The sequence below is a fragment of the Octopus bimaculoides genome, chromosome 26, assembly GCF_046866305.1.
Source record: "Octopus bimaculoides isolate indiv1 chromosome 26, ASM4686630v1, whole genome shotgun sequence".
In the NCBI taxonomy this organism is placed as follows: domain Eukaryota; kingdom Metazoa; phylum Mollusca; class Cephalopoda; order Octopoda; family Octopodidae; genus Octopus; species Octopus bimaculoides.
In genome coordinates, this window is record NC_142953.1 from 8027001 (window position 1) to 8042149 (window position 15149).

The 15149-nt window shown below is 38.5% G+C and overlaps 1 protein-coding gene across 1 annotated transcript in view; it reads right to left on the reverse strand.

Annotated features, from left to right (window-relative positions):
• LOC106876105 (hillarin) overlaps positions 1-14932 on the reverse strand; it is a 47717-nt gene extending 32785 nt beyond the window's left edge. Inside the window, exon 1 of the mRNA XM_014924515.3 lies at positions 13937-14932. Coding sequence (XP_014780001.2) covers positions 13937-14383 — 447 coding nt within the window. The 5' untranslated portion in view covers positions 14384-14932. The remainder of the gene's footprint in view (positions 1-13936) is intronic.
• Between the last annotated feature and the right edge of the window lie 217 nt (positions 14933-15149).

A 15149-nucleotide genomic window follows, 5' to 3' on the forward strand; every position in this document is an offset into this window, starting at 1 on the left:
TTCTATCACAAACTCCCAATAGTCTAAAAACGACAAAGAAATTGACCTCGTGAGACAGAGAGTGGCTCTCTTTTTACTTGTTTCAGTCATTTGACTGTGGTCATGCTGGAGCACCGCCTTTTTAGTCGAGCAAATCGACCCCAGGACTTATTCTTTGGAAGCTTAGTACTTATTCTATCGGTCTCTTTTGCCGAACCGCTAAGTTACGGGGACGTAAACACACCAGCATCGGTTGTCAAGCGATGCTGGGGGGACAAACACAGACACACAAACACACATACATACATATATACGACGGGCTTCTTTCAGTTTCCGTCTACCAAATCCACTCACAAGGCTTTGGTCGGCCAGGGGCTATAGTAGAAGACACTTGCCCAAGGTGCCACGCAGTGGGACTGAACCCGGCACCATGTGGTTGGTAAGCAAGCTACTTACCACACAGCCACTCCTACACCTATTTAGTCTTCTTTTGTCTTTCTCTTGTTTTGGTCTTTGCACTGTGACCATGCTGGGGCACTGCTTTGAAGGGCTTTGGTTGAAACAATCAGCCCTAGTACTCATTATTTTTTAAAGCCTGGCACTTATTTTATAGCCATTGTTTTGCTGAATTGCTAAGTTACAGGGATGTAAACAAACCAACACAAGTTGCTAAGCGATGGTGGGGAACAAGCACAAACACATACAAATATCTGTCTGTCTGTCTGTCTGTCTGTCTGTCTGTCTGTCTGTCTATCTATCTATCTATCTATCTATCTATCTATCTATCTATCTATCTATCTATCTATCTATCTATCTACCTACCTACCTACCTACCTATCTATCTATCTATCTATCTATCTATCTATCTATCTATCTATCTACCTACCTACCTACCTACCTATCTATCTATCTATCTATCTATCTATCTACCTACCTACCTACCTACCTATCTACCTATCTATCTCTCTATCTCTCTATCACATCAACTTTTCCATGCTTGCAAGCTTCAGATGGAGTTTATTCAGGCAGATTTACAACAACCAGAATCCTTTCCTGTCACCAACCCTCACCTGCTCCCAAGCAAAGGGGGGATGTTTCCCTATGACTATACATGTTTTCACAGTATATTGGAAATGAATGACAATGTTTGTATGACACTGACACTTATTTACTATCATGTAATGTCAAGGACACACACACACACACACACACACACACACACACACACACACACACACACACACACACACACGTTTATGTATGGGTTAAAGCAGTGGGGAAGTAGTGAGCAAACAATTAGTCAAGGTAGGACTATAGTGTTTAAATTCATTTAATTCAATCTAAAAATAGGAAGGTAATACAAAACTGGTAAATATGTGTATGTGTGTGTGTGTGTGCGTGCGTACGTGCGTGTATGAGTGTGTGTGTGAAGGGGTACAGCTTAGTGGCTCACAATCGTAAGGTCATGAGTTCAATTCCTGGTGTTGCGTTGCATCTTGAAACAAGACATTTTAATTCCTCGTTGCTCTAGTCTGTTCAGCTGGCAAAAGTGAGTTTATCAAAACTGTAATGAATTTATAAATGCATGTTTGTTCCATACTGTAAGACTACACTTTCCCATCAGTCTCTGAAATATTTCATTTTCGAGACAACTTCAAGGATAACGATAGGTCATAGGTCACATGACTTTATCTGATACTTTTGTATAAAGTAAGGCTATGTAAGGTACAGCTGCTACTCTCTCTCTCTCTCTCTCCACACACACATATAATAACAGACATATGTATATACATATACCATCATCATGATCATTTTAATGTCCATTTTCCTATGTCTGCATGGGGTAGATAGAATTAGTTGAGGCAGATTTTCTATGGCTGGATGCTCTTCCTGTTGCTAACACTCATTTCCAAGCAAGTTAATATTTGCACATGGAGATGCTTGTTTTACAACCATAATGTGATGTCAAGAAAAGGGTTCATACAAACATGCATGCACACACTAACATGTTGTTGTTGTTGTTGGCTCTCCGTCACTTACGACGTCGAGGGATCCTGTCGATCCGATCAACGAAACAGCCTGCTCGTGAAATTAACGTGCAAGTGGCTGAGCACTCCATAGACACGTGTACCCTTAACGTAGTTCTCGGGGATATTCAGCATGACACAGTGTGACAAGGCTGACCCTTTGAATTACAGGCACAACAGAAACAGGAAGAAAGAGTGAGAGAAAGTCGTGGTGAAAGAGTACAGCAGGGTTCGCCACCATCCCCTGCCAGAGCCTCGTGGAGCTTTTAGGTGTTTTCGCTCTATAAACACTCACAACACCCGGTCTGGGAATCGAAACCGCGATCCTATGACCGCGAGTTTGCTGCCCTAACCACTGGGTCATTGCGCCTCCACCATATTGGTAGGGTACCAATAAATGTTTTAGTATTATTGCACCCTCTGCAGGAACTAGCTGAAATGTCTGCATGGAGTGTGGCTTTTAAAGTAGTACATACATATATGAACACACATACACAACTAACTTAAGATTTCTGCCGAACAATTCCACTCAAAGACTTTGGTCGACTCAAAGCTCTAGTGAAAGACACTTATCCAAGGTGCCACACATATTTGAGAAGTAAGCTTCTAAAGTACACATCCACACCTGCATTATACACACACAAGGGTGTTTTTATTTGTTTTGATTATAATAATCTGGTTTTTCTCAAATCTGTTACATTTCTATCTCAGAAAGATAATATTCACAGCCATAAAACTTCTTAATTCCTCTTCAATATTTTATTGAGCACTTTGTCCCATTTTTACGTGGATTCAAAAGTATCCTGTCAAATACATGCGTTCTCTATATGTGTGTATATATGTATGTGCAAATGTATGTATGTATATGTATATGCATCTATCTATCTATCTCTTTAACTATCTATCTACATAAAAGTACATGCACACATACTCACACACACATGAATATCATATCATTTTATATTCTTATATAAATAGACATACACACATATATATACATGTACACATAATTTTTATACCTCTATACATACACACATATATACATATGTACACACATATATACATATGCACACACATAAATACACATTATTTTATCTATCTATATACATACAAAGTGTTGGTTGATGTGGGACTATAGTAGAAGACACTTGTCCAAGGTACCACACAGTGGGATTGAACCATGAACCATGTGGTTGGGAAACAAACTTCTTACCACACAGCCATGCCTGCACCTATATACATCTGCACATACACATATACCATATATTTTATATATCTATATACACACACACATGCATATCATTCTATATACCTATATTCATCCATACACACACATACATATACACACATATTTTACATACCTACACACACACACACACACACACACACACACACATACAATAATCCCTCGACTATCGTGGGTGTTATATTCTAAAACCACCCCATGGTGGGTGAAAATCTGCGAAATAGAAACAATACTGTACTGTATATTTTTGTTTATTATTTTTATAATTCGTATATATTTATTTTATGATTTTTATATACTTAAGCATTTATAAACTCTCCCTACACTCTTAGGAATACCCATGTCTTCTCATTTTTGGCCTCCCAAGTTTCATTTTCCATACAGTATGTGTGAGTTTTTGTATTTTCTTTTAATATATTTTAATTAATGTGCTATACAAGGCAGTACTGTAATTTTATTTATTAATTTATTAATTTTTTGGCATGCTTATTTTACCACAGAAATAATTGAAATCTAAAAAAATATAAATACCTATTGGCCGCAGAAATCCGTGATATTCTGAGGAACCCGCGACATAAATTTACATATATTAACCAGAAAAATCCGCGGTGTACGGAGGGTGTAAAAGGTGAACAATGATATAGCGAGTGATTACTGGATATACACACATAAGTACTAAAATGTAACACCTCCACTTAAGTTTTACAAGATAACAATAAACATTTAAATCGGAACATTTAATTCGTTGTCATCAAATATAAAGAGAGAAACAACAGAAGACACGAAAGTCTGGAATTATAGAAAACTTCCCATGGAAATTGTAGTCATTAACATGAGCTATTAAAGTGATCGGAGACAGAAAATACCTAGAAATAGATTATAATCCTTTCAAGACAGTAATTCTGTGCAAACGTGCGTATTTATTAGCCGGGTTGATTTGTGAGATGAGGCTACAATAAAGAGTAGGTACACAGCTTGTCATTACAACAGTTTAAATAGCATGGCTACATTACTTGAAGAGTTGCTTAATTGTGTGTTTCTACCCAGTGTAAATAACACACTATTTATTAAACAGTGAGAAAAAACGGCTGGCATTTAGTACAGTTACCTTCCATAAGTAATGGCTGAATAGTTCCAATAAAACCGAACAAACGACAGGAGTTATTTTGTGGGGTAATTTTCAGTTTTGTTCTGACCCTGTCAGAATGTTGCAGGCTTTCTGAAGTTAGGTGATTTATAAATGAAATTAATTACTTGTACTTGTGGTAGTATATACCACGTAATCAGACCCAAACATACTCCGAGCAGCTATTTATGCTGACAGGTTCATGTTTGGAATCAGAATAAAAATAGGCATAATTGTGTAAGTGGCCCCCTCCCCTCAAAATTGCCAGCACTGAGCCAAGATTAGAAATGATAAAAATTAAAATAATGATAGTAATTTCTGTTATAGGCACAAGGCCTGAAATTGGGGGAAGAGGACTGTCAGTTATATCAACCTCCAGTATGCAACTGGTACTTACTTTATTGACCCCGAAAGGATGGAAAGCAAAGTTGACCTCAGCGGAATTTGAACTCAGAACATAAACATGGATGGAATACCACATCACGATATTGGATGATGTGTGATGTCTTAAATAATAATAATAATGGTTTCAAATTTTGGCACAAGGCCAGCAATGTCAAGGGTGTAGGTAAGTTGATTACATCAACCCCCAGTGATCAACTGATACTTAGTTCATTGACCCCCAAAAAGGTGAAAGTCAAAGTTGACCTCAGCAGAATTTCAACTCAGAGAAATGGAATGCCAATGATTCTGTCAGTTAGCTGATTTATTAACAGTAATAATAACAATAATAATAATAATAATGGTTTCAAATTTGAGCATAAAGCCAGCAAGTTCGATAAGTCAGTTAGATTGACCCCAGGTGTTCAACTGATACTTATTTTATCGACCCCGAAAGGATGAAAAGCAAAGTCAACCTCGGCAGGATTTGAACTCAGAATGTAGCAACAGGCGAAATACTGCTAAGCATTTTGTTCAGTGTGCTAACGATTCTGCCAGCTCCCCACCTTAAGAATAATAATAATAATAATCCTTTCTATTATAGACGCAAGGCTTGAAATTCGGGAGAAGGGGATAGTCAATTACATCGGCCCCAGAACTCAACTGATACTTAATTTATTGACCCCCAAAAGAATGTAAGGCAAAGTCAACCTCACCAGAATTTGAACTCAGAATGTAGCGACAGGCGAAATACCACTAAGCATTTTGTCCAGCATGCTAACGATTCCGCCAGCTTGCCATCTTAAGAAGAACAACAATAATAATATCATCATCATCATCATCATCATCATCATCGTTTAATGTCCGCTTTCCATGCTAGCATGGGTTGAACGATTTGACTGAGGACTGGCAAGCCATAAGGCTGCATCAGGCTCCAATCTGATCTGGCAGAGTTTCTACAGCTGGATGCCCTTCCTAACGCTAACCACTCCGAGAGTGTAGTGGGTGCTTTTACGTGCCACCCGCACGAGGGCCAGTCACACGGTACTGGCAACGGCCACGCTCAAAAAGGTGTTTTTTATGTGCCACCTGCACGGAAGCCAGTCCAGCGGCACTGGTAACGACCTCGCTCGAATGATTTTCTAACATGCTACCAGCACAAGTGCTAGAAGGCAACGCTGGTAACGATTACTCTCAAATGGTGCTAATAATAATAATAATAATAATAATAATTTATGAATGGAGGGAAAACAGTCCCTCTATTTAAAATACAATGTTAAGAATTTCATGTAAGATTAAGAAAGAGATAAATCATACACTTGACCTAATTACAAACTCATTGATCTGACAAAAAGAGGTGTGGAAGGAATAGTTAGTATGACTTTCATACTTAATCTGTTTAAACTACTACAGTAATTATACCTAACTGATTAAATTAACGAGGTCAGAAGACAGAGTTTTGATTTAGAAAACGAAAGAGACAAGAGAGATGGGAAGGAGGAATATAAGTTCAGGGTGAATGACATTTTATAGTCAAATGAATAGACACCCTCCTGATTAAGCACAAATATCCATCAATGGGGTGTAGGGCTCATGACTAAAATGACCCACCCTTCCTCCACATGTTCAAGCTGTGCTACCTCCACCTGGCTGTGATGTTACATCAATTAAGGTCACATAGAATAAAGCATATTGATCCAAACCCACAAACCTGTTGCGGTTTGAACCCACGTCCTTATGATGAACTTCTGTTTATTTTTGATTGATAATACATGAGATTATAGTTAAAGTACAGGCAGGGATCTGTGGTAAGAAGTTTGCTTCCCAGTCACATGGTTTTGGGTTCAGTCCTACTGCGTGGCACCTTCGGCAAGTGTCTTCTACAATAGCCCCAGGTTAACCAAAGCATTGTGAATGGATTTGGTAGATGGAAACTGAAAGAAGTCCGTTACATGTGTGCATGTGTGTGTGTGTGTGTGTGTCTATGTATATTTGTATATCTAAGAGTTTGTGCCTTCATATTTGTCCCCCACCACTGCTTGATAACCAGTGTTGCTTTGTTTATGTCCCTTAAATTAGTGGTTTGGCAAAAGAGATCAATATGATAAGTACCAGATTATTGAAAAGTAACATAAATACTGTGGTCAATTTGTTTGACTAAAACCCTTCAAGGTGGTGCCCCAGCATAGCCACAGTCCAATGGCTGAAACAAGTAAAATAATAGAAGATATGACTGGTACACATATTGTTCAACACTCAACAGCGTCACTGCCTCCCCGAGGCCCAACACACGAGCTATTTATATTTTTTCTAAGGTGGCGAGCTGGAAGAAATGTTAGCATACCGGGCGAAATGCTCAGCAATATTTCATCAAATTCCGCCAAGGTTGACTTTGCCTTTCATCCTTTCGGGGTTGATAAATTAAGTACCAGTTTTGTACTGGAGGTCGATCTAATTGACTGGACCCTCCCCCAAAATTTCGAGTCTTGTGCCTAGAGTAGAAAAGATTATTTATACTTTTTCTTCCAAAGTTTTGGAAGAAAAAAATATGAATAATAAATGAGTGGAAATTGAACCGGTGTGTGAGACAATAAAGCATTAAGACAGTATGACCCTCCCCAAACACAACATAACTTTATGAGTGACATGTGCAAAGATTTCATTCTTGGTTCTCGTGGGAATATTCTAAATGCCTTAAACTTCATATGCATGACTACATATACTATGTATGCATAGGAGCACTCCGTCAATTGCGACGACGACGAGGGTCCCAGCTGATACGATCAACGGAACAGCCTACTCATGAAATTACCGTGCAAGTGACTGAGCAATCCACAGACATGTGTACCCTTAACATAGTTCTCAGGGAGATGCAGCGTGACACAGAATGTGACAAGGCCGGCCCTTTAAAATACGGGTACTACTCATTTTTGCCAGCTGAGTGGACTGGAGCAACGTGAAATAAAGCGTCTTGCTCAAGGACACAACACGTCGCCGGGAATTGAATTCACAACCTCACGATCGTGAGCCAAATGCCCTTACCACTAAGCCACATGCCTTCACATACTATGTATGTGAAGCCACATGCCTTCACATACTATGTATGTATGTTACCAACAAAGGTAACGACACTTTAAATTTTGCCAAGCTGGTTCGAATTCTAGCAACTATACTTTCAAATCATCCTTCTCCATAAGGTAGGCTTCTTTTTGTTTCTGCCTACCAAATCCACTCACACACCTTTGGTTGACCCTGGGCTTTAGTAGAAAACACTTGCCCAAAGCGTCATGCAGTGAAACTGAACCCGGAACCATGTGGTTAGGATGCAAACTTCTTACCATACAGCCACACTTACATCTATACATGAGCATCTACAACAACTAGCAAACTCATCGTGCATACCACTAAGTCGTCCTTGATTCCTAGTGACAGCTGTAATTATAGTTCGACTACATAATCTATGTACAACAATGCATTGTATTTATAAAGTATTTAGATCTATAAGATGTATTCGATCTACATTATTTCAGTTTTGTATATTTGCTAAAGGAATAATGCACTTGGTGACATATAGAAATTTATTCAATTGAAATATGTAGATATCTTTAACTTTGTTTCAGGCCCTGTTGGGGCAACACCTTCAAGGGTTTTATTTGAACAAATCGACCAAAGGATTTATTTCTTGTGTTGGTCATTGGACAGCGACCATGCTGGAGCACCACCTTGAAGGGTTTTACTTATATAAATCAACTAAAGAACTTATTTTTTGCTTTGGTCATTGGACAGCGACCATGCTGAGCACCACCTGAACAAATTGACTAAAGGACTTATTTTTTGTTTTGGTCATTGGACAGCGACCATGCTGGACCACCACCTTGAAAGGTTTAGTCAAACAAGTCAACCCCAGGACCGACATTTTTTTTTAAGAATGGTAATTATTCTATTGGTCTCATTCGCCAAATTAAGTTATGGGGAATGGAAACAAACCAACACCAGTTGTCAAGCAGTAGCGGAGGACAAACACAAACATATGCACACACACACACATCTTTATTTTTCATTTTTTACTTGTTTCAGTCATTAGACTGTGGCCAAGCTGGGGCACTCCCTTGAAGAATTTTAGTTGAATGAATCGACTCCAGTACCTATTTTCTAAAACCCAGCACTTATTCTAGCCATCAGTTTTGCCAAAACACCAAGTTACGAGGATGTAAACATACCAACACCAGTTGTCAAGCAGTGGTGGTGGACAAAACACACACACACAGTGGGCTTCTTTCAGTTTCCATCTACCAGATCCACTCACAAGGCTTTGGTCAGCCAAGAGCTATAGTAGAAGATATTCGCTTAAGGTGCAGCGCAGTGGGACTGAACCCAGAACCATGTGGTTGGGAAGCAAACTTCTTACAGCTGTACCTATGCCTATATTTAGTATAGGAACAATACACTCAATCATATTCAGAGATTTACCCAATTGAAACGTACTTTAGATACAGATAATCTAGGTATAAAAATAGAAATAATTGTCTCGGACAATTATCTTGATAACAACTCACTTCATTTTATAAAATTCATAAAATATTTGTTTTATGAACTATAAAAGGATGTAAGTTTGGACTTTTTGGGACAGAAGCATTCTTTAATGAGATTTAGACAATTAACTAATTAATTTCTACCATTCTGAGAGAAATTGTCCCTCTTACTTTCTCTCTCTCTCTCTCTCTCTCTCTCTCTCTCTCTCTCACTGTCACTCAATTTTCTGTCTATCTCTCCTTTTCTCTGTCTGTCTCTCTCTTTCTTTCTGTCTCTCTCTCTTTTCTCTGTCTGTCTCTCTCTTTCTCCCTGTCTCTTTCTTTCTGTCTCTCTCTCTCTTTTCTCTGTCTGTCTGTCTCTCTTTTTCTCTTTGCTTATATCTCTTTCTTTCTCTATGTTTTAAACAGGTGAAGTAATTATTCATAATTGTATCACCCCCCCCCTCCCAAGTTTATAACTGGTACATATCTTATTTATCCTGTGCAAATGAAAGCCAAAGTTGATAAGTAAGATTTAAACTCAAAACTAAACACTGAAAAACCATTTAGCATACCAACTAATTGATTTCTTTAACTCTTTAGTATTTAAACTGGCCGTATCCAGTCCAAATATTTCACTTGATTTATGTTCAAACCAACCAGATCCTGTCTCTTACACCTAGCTTACAATGTCATACTAAAAATAAACAATCACATCACCTAAAACCTAAAGCTTTATGATAAAAAGGTGAAGACCCCTTTCATTCATGCATGACCATGGGATTGCACTTAGAAAGTTACCCTCTGGCTAAAGTTGTTTTATCAAAGACCAGCAGTTGCCCATGCATACCAGCCTCTTCTCTCTCCATGCCACCGATGTTGGCCAAGGAAGAGGCAAAGGCCAATACAGTTTGGCACCAGTGATAATACAACTCAGTTCTACAGCTGAGTGAACTGGAGCAATGTGAAATAAAGTGCCTTGCTCAAGAACACAACACGCAGCCCAGTCTGGGAATCGAACTCACTACTTCATGATTGTGAGCCTGATGCTCTAACCACTGAACCATGCACCTTCAATAAAGCTACAAGATAATGCATGATTAATTCAAACAATTTGATTAAATAAGCATTGTATTTGACAGGTGATCTGAAAGCTAAAAGGTTAATCCCTAAACAAATCAACTTGGGGCAGTGAAGTGGTTGAGTTGATAGGGTATAGTTACCAGATGAAGGATCAACAGTCATCAGATCAAATAACAAAGCTGATTTGCAATCTGTCATCACAGCTATGACTGTTTTGCATGACTTTGTAAGCTTTCTCCATTCTGGTGGGGGTTTTTGTAAACTTGAGTTTGCCAGATATTATGACCAATTCCTTTCCACTCCATATTCCTTTTTGTGAAATCTTTGAATCTCAGTCTAGGTCTTCTATGGTTTCTTTTCCCCTTGTATAGTTGGGAGTCAAGGATTTGTCTGGGGAGTCCATTGTTGTCCACCTGTGTATGTGGCCCAACCAATGTAAATTTTTATCAATAAGGTGTTTCATTATCTCAGACTGAACATCTAAACAAGGCCATGGTGGTATTAGATTATTAGTCCATAGTACATGGTACTGGACCATTAGGCCAAGATCATATGCTACAGTACCAGATCACCAGATGGTGTATCAAATCACCAGAACATGTACCAGATTAACCATATAAAGGTACCAGATCAGACTATGGTATCAGATCATCGGGCTAAAGAACCAGATCACGGTTCCTGATCGCCTTAATGGTACCTGATCAACCAAATCACAGTACCAGACCACTAGGCTAAGTTATGAGATCAACCAAACCTTGGTACCTGATCACCAACCCATAGAACCATATGAACAGACCATGGCATCGGATTACTAAGACATCAAACCTGGTTACCAGAGCACAAGGCAACGGTATCAAATTACCAGGCTGTGATAGCAGGGCATGGAACCAGGCACCTAAGTTAGAATACCTGGTCACTAGATCAGGCCATATCAGATCACAAGATCATGGTGCCAAATCAGTAGGCCATGATGATACTGTAGCAGTGGTGATGAAGTGACAATGATGGCCATGATAACGATGCTTTGTACTATAGACAGAAGGCCTGAAATTTCAGAAGGAGGGGTTGAGTCAATTACAATGACCCCAGGGCTTGACTGGTACTTATTTTATTGACCCTGAAAGGATGAAAGGTAATGTCAACCTCGCTGAAATTTGAACTCAGAACGTAAACACGGATGAAACGCTGCTAAGCATTTTGCCCAACATGCAAACGATTCTGCCAGCTTGTTGCATTATGACTAAAAGCGGGGCTTCAGCATGGCCGAAGTCAAATGATTGAAACAAGTAAAAGAATAAAAGAAATGATTTCAAATTTTGGTGCAAGGGCAGCAATTTCGGGGAGGGGGTAAGTCAACTGTAACAACTGGTACCTATTTTATCGACTCCAAAAAGACGAAAGGCAAAGTCAATGTTTGGTGGAATTTGAACTCAGAGTGTAAAGACAGATGAAATGCTACGAAGCATTTTGTCCGGCATGCTAACGATTCGGCCTAATGACCATGATAATAATTATCAAGATCAAGAGGCAATGATTATGTTGATGATAATGATAATGATGGTGGTAGCGATGATGATGATAAAGAAAACGATGATAATGATGTTGAAGATGTAAGGTCAATATTTGTTATGTGGAACATTTTCTTTATCGCATCATAATAATCCTTTCACATCATCTCTTACAGCATGGATTTATTTCTCTTTATTTCTGCTTCTTCATCACTCAATATTGGCGGTTACGTGTGTCTGTGCACGTCATTTATATATTTACTTTTAAAGTATATAAAGGTTTTGTTTCCCAACATGTACACACACACACATACTAAACACTACCGAATGAGGAAGCAGTAAATAGATATAACTCATTGAAAAATTTATCAACATGACTAAAACAAGTAAAAGAATAAAAGAATATCATGGATATTCTGGTAATCTTCAAGTTTAGGGGGATAAAAAAATAAATAAAAATATTCAAGGGAAGTAACTGAATGTCTTACCAGTATTCTCTGTACATCTGTTTATAAATAAATCACACACGTGATTTGATTGACGTTAGGGTTAGGATTAGGGTGTGATTTATTTATAAACAGCTAGAAGAAAACGGATAATACTGGTAAGTCGTTCAGTTATTTCCCTTGAATATTTTTATTTATTTATTTTTTTTATCCCCCTAAACTTGAAGATTACCGATATTCTTTATTTCTTTTACTTGTTTCAGTTATTTGACTGCAGCCATGCTGGAGCACTACCTAAAAGGGTTTTTAGGTAACAAATACTCAAATATAATCTATTACTCTGACACTAGACGAATAAGATTTTATGACGTTTATGTATTTCTCGAGTAAAGTGACATGTCTTTCACCAGTAATCGAACCCAAGTTGTAGAATTTTGCTCTTGCACCATAGCCGTTGCCACTAGTTTCATTTTTGACTGACCAAAAAGTGTATTATGAAAGATGGAGGAGATAGAATAGTGAGCACATGGACGAAATGCTTAGGGGCATTTCTTCCGGTTTTTATGTTCTGAGTTCAAATTCCGCCGAGGTCGACTTTGCCTTTCATCCTTTCGAGGTCGATAAAATAAGTTCCAGTTGAGCAATGCGGTGGATGTAATCGACTCAGCCTCTCTCCAAAACTTCAGGTTTTATGCATATATTAAGAAATAATTACGAAAGAAAAATGGGCGGCGAGCATGCGAAATCGTTTAAGTATCTGAAGAAATGTTTAGCAGCATTTCTTTTGGCTTTTATATGTTCAGAGTTCAAACTCTGCTGAGGTCAGCTTTGCCTTTCGTCCTTCTAGGATTGATAAAACAAGGTACGAGTCAAGTATTGGAGTCGCTGGTATCGACAAACCCGGCTCAGAATTGGAGACCTTATGACTAGATCGAAAACTGTTAAGAAGTTGGGGAGTGTTAATTGGATGCGGTGACTGGGCCTTTCCCGATGGTATTTGTTAATAGCATAAAGTTAAATAGTCTTAATTTCCACCAACAATCGAAACCGCGACTGAGAAAAATGAGAACAGGAGATACACCGTGACTGACCTGGTTTGACATGATAGTTTAAGAAAGGTCCGAGTTCAAAGAATGTTGAGGAGTGTCAAGTAGATACATCTATCCGGCAGGTGATTGTAGGAAGGGGTGGAATGACTAAGTAGGTATTTAACATAAAGCTAAGGGTTAATTTTAGCAAAGGGTGCTGCTACGGACCGACCGATACCTCACAGCACACCTCTACTCACGATATAAACCTATCTTATTTTATTAATTGTTTTGGCTGATCCAAACTATCACCGACGCGAATAAACTATGTGTGTTTGGATTTTTTGAAAAACTGCTTTTACTATAAAAAAATTGGTTGAAAAATTTAATTTGGTTTAAACGAAATGTTAAACATCCCAATCAACAAGGTATATTTTAAGACTGGACTGATGGTCGTTTTGGTTTTTGTAGTGAAACCATCAAATATTCGGATTTACTTCAGTAAATATGCTGATTAATGTGTGTGTAATTTCCGGCCTAAAAGTGTCAAGAAAAGGGTGTCTGTTTTAAAAGAAAACTAAATAGTAATACGAAAACTTACTTGAATGATATATTTGGAATTTGGTGAATCTTTGCTGCCCCCACGAACAGGTGCCGTCGTTTGTTTTATAGTGGCTCCTTCTATCTCTCCAGGGGTTTTACCAACATGAGTCTTACAGTAAACTTCTTTGTCCATATTGCCGTTGATGCGGTCGTTGCGATAGAATGTCTGTTGGGTGAGAGGCATGCCGCAGATTCGACATCGAAAACATTGTTTATGAAACTGTACATCAGGTCCAATGCTAACCGTTTCATCGGGACGTGACACGGTTTTGTTACACCTGAGACATGGATTAACTTCATCGGGCTCCGCCTGTCGTTCGAACTTGTATTCATACAGAGTTGCCCTCTCATAAGCGAAACTATATTTAAAAGAAGGTTTTCCTTCGGACTGATCACGATCTATTGGAGACCCTTTCCTAGATGAACCAGAGTTGTCCAAAGCCATATCGTTAAATCAAAGTGAAACAAAATATTTAAGTCATTAAACCAAATATAGCAATGTGTTTTTTGTACTTTTTTTTTTTAAGGTTAAAAAGCGTTTATATTAATTATATAGTCAGATAAATTAACGTATTCCAACGATAGAATTGAAATCCTGTGATTCATACATCAAAAAGTGTTTGTAAACAAAATTTCCCACACTAGGTCAGTAAAGATCATACTGCAGTACATCCCTTCTTGGGTCGGTAACATTACAATAGAGAAAAGAGGTGTGCAGAAAACGTGGTGTGGAACTTAATTCATATCAGGTACTACATACGGCAGTTGATCAAAACTAATTAATTGTTGAGAACTTCATTAAACAACAATCTACACAGCATCTCCGTACAACGATTCTCTTTGTGAGCTTTAACTGATGTTTTCCTCTTGGCTGAGAAAGTGAGTTGTGCGTGTATGACCCAGTTCAGGATCACATACCTGTTTATTGTCTCTGCTTAAGCAAAACAACCACCTGAGGCCCTGCAACCTGTATGATAACTCTGTAAACTAGATTGAGGCTACTCTCCTGGTTACCTGTCTTATAAGAAACTATGTAATATTGTCGTCACCGCATTTTACACCTTAACACTCACTCACATAACTCCCCCTGTCTCCTACTTAACTGATTCCCGTCCTACGTCTCTCCCTCTCTCTTTTTATCTTTCTATCTGTTTCTCTCTGTCTCTCACTCTCTCTTTCTGTCTGCTTATTTCTCTCTCTACTTCTTTCTT